Below are 6,248 nucleotides of genomic sequence, written 5' to 3'. Positions count from 1 at the left end.
GGCACGCGTCCGGCGCGCGCAACGCACCGGCACCGGGGCAGGAGCCCAAGGTGAATCCACGCGACCGGAGGGCGTGGCCTCAGCGCCGTCCAGACGTATTGAAAAGCAGTGGAGTCTGTCCTCGAGGACTCAGAGCAGCTTTGAGGAGCGCGCGAGGCAGAAGCCCAGCGGACCGCCCCACAACACGTGAACGGCACGAGCGGGACGCACCGCCGCGAGACTCTGTGATTGTTTATAAGTTTTTTCCTGGGACCGGATCTCACAGACATGATGGACATTAACGTCAGCCAGCAGCAGCTGATGCCGCCCGCCTGCTTCTTCTCCGCGCAGAGCATCCAGCTGAGCCCGAGCGGCAGCAGCCAGAGCAGCGGGAAGTCGGTGTCCAAGCAGCCGAAGAGGCAGCGCTCCTCCTCCCCGGAGCTGCTGCGCTGCAAGCGGAGGCTCAACTGTCGCGGGTTTCGGCTACAGTCTTCCGCAGCAGCAGCCGCACGCCGTGGCGCGGAGGAACGAGAGGGAGAGGAACCGGGTGAAGCTGGTCAACAACGGCTTCGCCACCCTGCGGGAGCACGTCCCCAACGGGGCCGCCAACAAGAAGATGAGCAAAGTGGAGACGCTGCGCTCCGCCGTGGAGTACATCCGCGCCCTGCAGCAGCTGCTGGACGAGCACGACGCGGTGAGCGCCGCGTTTCAGTCCGGCGTCCTGTCGCCCACCATGTCGCAGGGATACTCCGCCGACATGAACTCCATGGCAGGTTCACCCGTGTCCTCCTACTCATCCGACGAGGGCTCCTACGATCCTCTCAGTCCGGAGGAGCAGGAGCTGCTAGACTTCACCAACTGGTTCTGAGCATCCATGAGGTGAGCGCAGACTTCACGAGTTACCATCAGACTCTTTTACGCACAAACAGTCATGATAAACAGTCTGATCAGTGGCTTAACCTTCTCCTTTCTCTTCTCCCTCACAGAAACATGGATCGACTGAATTTACTGTTGAAGCGCGCTTGGGATGGTCCCGGAGGAGGCTGGCTGTCCTCCACACACCAGACGTCTCAGCGTTTTGGTCCCTGCGTCCTCTAACGCACCGGTCCTCCCAGGCTGACTGCCTGCCTGCCTGCCTGACAGAGACACAAACGGCCTGAAAGTCCTAAAAAACTTGTGGAAAACCAGGCCAGAGATCAGCGCCAAAGGATTAAATGAAGACGGGTGTCCTGACAGCGTGGGAATCCGAGCTTCTGTGCCCATAAACAAAAAAAGAAAGAAAGAAAGCAACCCTAAAGTGAATCCTTCAGCAGCACATTAAAAAAAAAAAAAAAACATTATTTAACACGTCGCTCTTCAACTATGCTAAATCCATCACAGAAAGAACACCAACCCTTTTGGTAAAAAAACACCCTCTCAGACGTTTTAATTCAGAAAATGCTTCCAGTCTTGGATTTATTCTATGAAATTCTATATCAAAAAAAAACGCTTTTTTTGAAATATATTAAGATATTTTTGTATGTAAGAGATTTATAGATGTTTTGTACACATCGTTTTTGTATATATTTTGTTTATATATTGCGAAGTTGCTTCTATAACCTCCTGCCTATGTAGACGTGTAGTCTATTCCTCTCTGGCTCTTCTGTTCCAGGCGGAGTTTGACACTCCGACCTTTGATTCTAGCACCAATGTGTCTTATTTAATAGCAGAACCATGTTGTTTGCATCATGTCATGAAGTTCACAATGATCAAAACTTATGCAGCTATTGTCCAAACAGAGCGCAATGGCCATGCATTGTCTCTTTATACTGCCAGCTCTATATTGTCTTCACATAAACAGAAAAAAAGAAGAAGTCTTATAACCATATTTTCTACACTCCAGTCCAAGAATAAAATCATTTGCTACTGAGTTACTTTTCATGTCTTGTTTTTTTGGGGAGGGTGGAGGGAACATTTGTTTTCAACTTTCAACATGTGGTCAGCAGCTCACAGGAGGAGTAAGACAGGGACCGGTGGAGTTATAATGTTGTAAAAAAAAAAGGGACAACAAGGAAAAAGAAACCCAACTTCTACGCACATTTTACGCACGATATTCGTATCGTTCCAAAGTCAGCACACAGTGGCTCCTCAAGGAGTGAAGTCACAGGTTTATCAGTGTCCAACTCTGCCAAATCTCTTCTGTAATATCGGGCAGCTTCTAGAAGAGAACTGATCCATTTTGCGCACATTTTACGCACGATGATTTTCCATCTTATCTTTCCAAATTCAGCGCAAAAGCCTTCAGCCACAAGTCCCTCAATGTCCCAACTCTGCCCAGCTTCTTTTGAATTATCTCACAGCTTCTACAACAAAACTGATTTAAAGTAAAGCTGGTGCCACAAGTGCGTGAAATTTAAAGCGCCTCTGTTTATTTCATTAAAGCATAAAACACTGATGAGAAGCTGTTTGTTTCTCTTCAGAAATGGGCGTCAAAGCAAACAAACACCAGCATAAACAAAGTTAATTTCACAAAACTGATGTATGAAATGTTTTCCCAGAAATGGCTGCAGCAGCTTAAAACTGTTAACTGTTTGTCGAGTTTATGTAAAACAGATTTAAAGTTTTGAAACGTGGATGGAAGTTTTTTATCATCATAAAAAGCCCGAATAAAGTCAAACTTCGAGATAAAAGAAGGGAACCAGCAGATGGAGGGGACGCCAGCAGGGTGGTTACAGGTCGGGGACCACCGGGAGACCCTGAGGTGGAGTTTGTGTTTCTCCGAAACGAAGTTTGACAGGTAGAGCGGCGGAGGCAGCAGCCGGACGCGTGTCTGGTTTAATGAGTGAATGGGGTTTGTCGGGTGGTCGAGTGGAGACACGGAGCTGAATTGGCTGATGGCGTGTGCCTCCTGACAGCCGCATGCCGCTGAACACACAACAGTCACCACCTGGGTAGGGAAAAAAAAGCCCAGTGTGTGTGTGTGTGTGTGTGTGTGTGTGTGTGTGTGTGTGTGTGAGGAGAAGAATGGCTGCTCTTTGTTTTCTCGCACTAAGAACTCAGCGGTATAAATAAAAAATACCAAATTCACACATTTGACTCTGATTCTGAAGAACAATGAAATATTTTTTATCCACAAAGTGAAGCCAACTGTAAAAGCTGCGTGGTGCGTTCAGGGTCAGCGTGCAAGAGGTCCTGAAAGGAGGGTTCATGGGCCGCCAGGGGGCCCTGAGAGGGGGAGGAGGGTCCCCTGGAACATGAACAGAGCTGCAGCTTCAGAAAAGAAGTGTCAGTAAACACACGCGAACTTTTAATATTTAGAGCTGTTTGATTAGAATTTATGATCTTTATGTGACTTATTAAAGGGCCAATATGCAATTTGAGTCGAGAAAATATAACAAATAAATAAATATATACATAAATGACAAGAACAAAAGAAAGACAACAAGAAAACTTTTGCCTGGATGAAATTAAAAAGTTACTAATTTGGGTTTTAACACATTTTATTTTCCAACTTTTTGAACAGAATAATATTGACAGATGTCGTCAGGCGCCACTTTTAATAAACCACGTATAATAACAGACAACATACGACAGTTTACTCAGTGAAACACAGTTACTGCAACATAAGTAACACGCCTACGCACACGAATGACACGTGCTGCCGTTCAACGTGTAAACACGTGAGAGTATTTTACTGCATGTGATATAAATACACGATACTGTATTTTATTATAAGCTGTGTTTCCGTTACAGGAACCAGAGTCTAAGTTCAGTTCTGTGAACGTTATTTGACCCCCAAGAAGTTCCCGTTTGAAGGAGAGGAGGTCAGCACTTCCCTAAACTACAGGATGACTTCGCAGTGGTTCAGATTTCTGATTGGCCGACTCTGTGCAGCATCTTTTCTAGCCACCATTTTTAAAAGTGAGCCGCCACAAACCTTTCATTTTTCACTGGTCATTTTTCAAGTCGACACAGAGTTACAGAAGAAAGAACCCGAAACAAAAGTATTAAAACGAGACGACACTTTAGAGACTTAAAGGAGCAGTTTGTCATTGTTACTACAAGTTTAGTCCTTCACAACACATTTGTGGAGCTTCACGGCAAAACAGCGTCGCAGCGTTCTCCTGAACAACTGAAGCGGTGGGGACTTGTTTTAAACAACTACAAAGAAAAACGTAAAATGGATCCGTGCAGCTCCTCATTAATCCCCAATGTTGTGTCTTTGGCTGTTTACGACAATGTTGAGATGCTGTTTTGCTGTGAAGCTCCAGAAATGTTTAGCGGACTGAGAAACTTCCATCAGCACAGGAGCGAGGAGAGATAAAGACTGGATTTTCATTTTTGGGAAACAGTAGAAAAAAAAAGGCACCAAAAAGTAAGAAACAAAAATTGAAGGTCAATAAAAAGGCAAAAAAAAGTGGAGAAACTGAAGAAACACTGACAGAAATAATAATAAAAGTGTCCTCATCAATGGCAGAATACAACATATTGTGTTTTTCTCTTGTTTTTGTGTGTTTTACATGACGACATATGCTGCTTACAGGACGTCGCTGATCTAACAATCCCGGTCTTGCTGCCTGTCAGAGCCCGTTATGTTTTCCTGTCTGGCGCTCTGTCAAGCGTGTACGAGCCGCAGGAGAGCACGGCCGTATCTAATTGACAAAGCCGAGGCGAAACAATGGCTCGAACTATATTAGTCGAATATCTCATTGAATATCACTCATCAGCGTTGATTAAGTTGGATAGAAGAGGGCGAGAGTCTGAGCGGCAAACTCAACATAGTTTTTTTTTTTGTTTTTGTTTTTTACGGCAGCACAATCAGACGTTGTTGTATCAGAAAATTTACATAAGCCCGCCTCTGAGGCAGCGGCGTGTCAGGGAAAGTTTGTAGAGGGAGTTTTTTATCTCATGGAAGCAAAATAAAAGTTGTGCGGTGCTGCAGAACATTTCAGGACCACAGACAGCACTGCTCTGTGAAACGTCCCACGTACCACTGACTTCTCTTGCAGGGTTGTTGATACAGATCCCTTTATATCTGATTAATGATCAACATATCAAAGAATCCAGGAGGTCCAAATTTAAGAAAATGTGACAGTTGCGTGAGGAGACGTCAAAAAGCCCGTTCTGTGGAGGTTAAATCATCATCACCGGGGTTTTTCTCAGAGCTCCAGAAACATTTTTTGTTAGATTTTTTCACAGCAACCGGTCATCTCGTTTATCCTTTATTAAAGAAATCGATCCTGGAGAAGTCAAAACTAAGAGTGATATGAAGAAGTTACAGTTTATTCAAAGTTCAAAGGAGGAGAACAAAATGTTGCATGGATGTTTACGTCATAAATCAGTGTGTGAGAGGAAGAGATGTATGAATACTCAATAGTTTCCAGACACACCAGCGTTCACACATGAGCAAAAGTGTAAGAAAAAGCAGTGTTTTGGTCTGCTCTCAGGTAAACTGATAATGAAAGTGCAGAGCCGGACCTGCAGGAGGAATAAACACCCAGAAAATCGTCATGTGATTCTGCTCTAATCTGGAGCCGTTCATCAGGAGGAGATCTCAGAGACGACTTTATAACTTTATTATCTGATCTTCACTCCCGTTTATCAGCCTGACTGCAGCTGATCGAGGACGTCTCCTCCACTGTCGGGTGTTTTTATGTTCTGTAATGTTGACCGCAGCTGGAGAGGACGATTACTTAACTCCATGAGGACACGGGAAAAACAGGAGAGAGAACATGAGTCTGAATTTGAAAACAAAGACGCACTTATACCTCGCTGCGTGCTTTTACATGATGGCTCACAGCTCATGTACAGTAAAGTAATCCGGCTGTTTGGCACTAAAAATCTTGAATAAACACAAATCCTGCGGTCCTGCGGTCCAACTTGCTTTGCTGGTAGTGAATTCAACTTTAAACAAACACATTGTTGATGAAAAACGATCTGAAGTGACTCAGGCAGAGAAGTTCTCTATCCTTCCTCACAGTCTGGCTGCATCCAGAAGTTACAGCAACAGGCAACCGAATGAAACACACCATAACTTTGAGTAAACTTGTGGATTTCTGTGGATTGTTGGAAACATTTGAGATAAGTTTAGTTGTATTTTGATGCAGAATTCTCACATGTAGCATCTTTAAATGAAGTTCTTGTGCTGTGTTGAGAGTTTCTCTGGTAAATCCAGATATAAACTGTTCAATCATTTGTACAGATTGTATTCTGCTGTAACTTAAAGATGCAGGGGAGATGTTGTTGGTGACAGACATTCCCAGTATCTGTCTTGCAGTTAGAAGCTGGAG

The 6,248-nt window shown here is 44.7% G+C and overlaps 1 protein-coding gene across 1 annotated transcript; it reads left to right on the top strand.

Moving 5' to 3' along the window:
- Nucleotides 1-1,351, top strand: LOC115595572 (achaete-scute homolog 1a-like). The gene is given in 3 exon segments (XM_030440214.1): nt 1-447; nt 449-858; nt 966-1,351. Coding segments are annotated over 2 exon segments (579 nt in total). The 5' UTR covers nt 1-267; the 3' UTR covers nt 848-858; nt 966-1,351.
- The last annotated feature ends 4,897 nt before the right edge of the window (nt 1,352-6,248 follow it).

This window comes from Sparus aurata, chromosome 14 (genome assembly GCF_900880675.1).
Source record: "Sparus aurata chromosome 14, fSpaAur1.1, whole genome shotgun sequence".
Lineage (NCBI taxonomy): Eukaryota > Metazoa > Chordata > Actinopteri > Spariformes > Sparidae > Sparus > Sparus aurata.
This window is presented reverse-complemented; position numbering and strand designations above follow the sequence as displayed.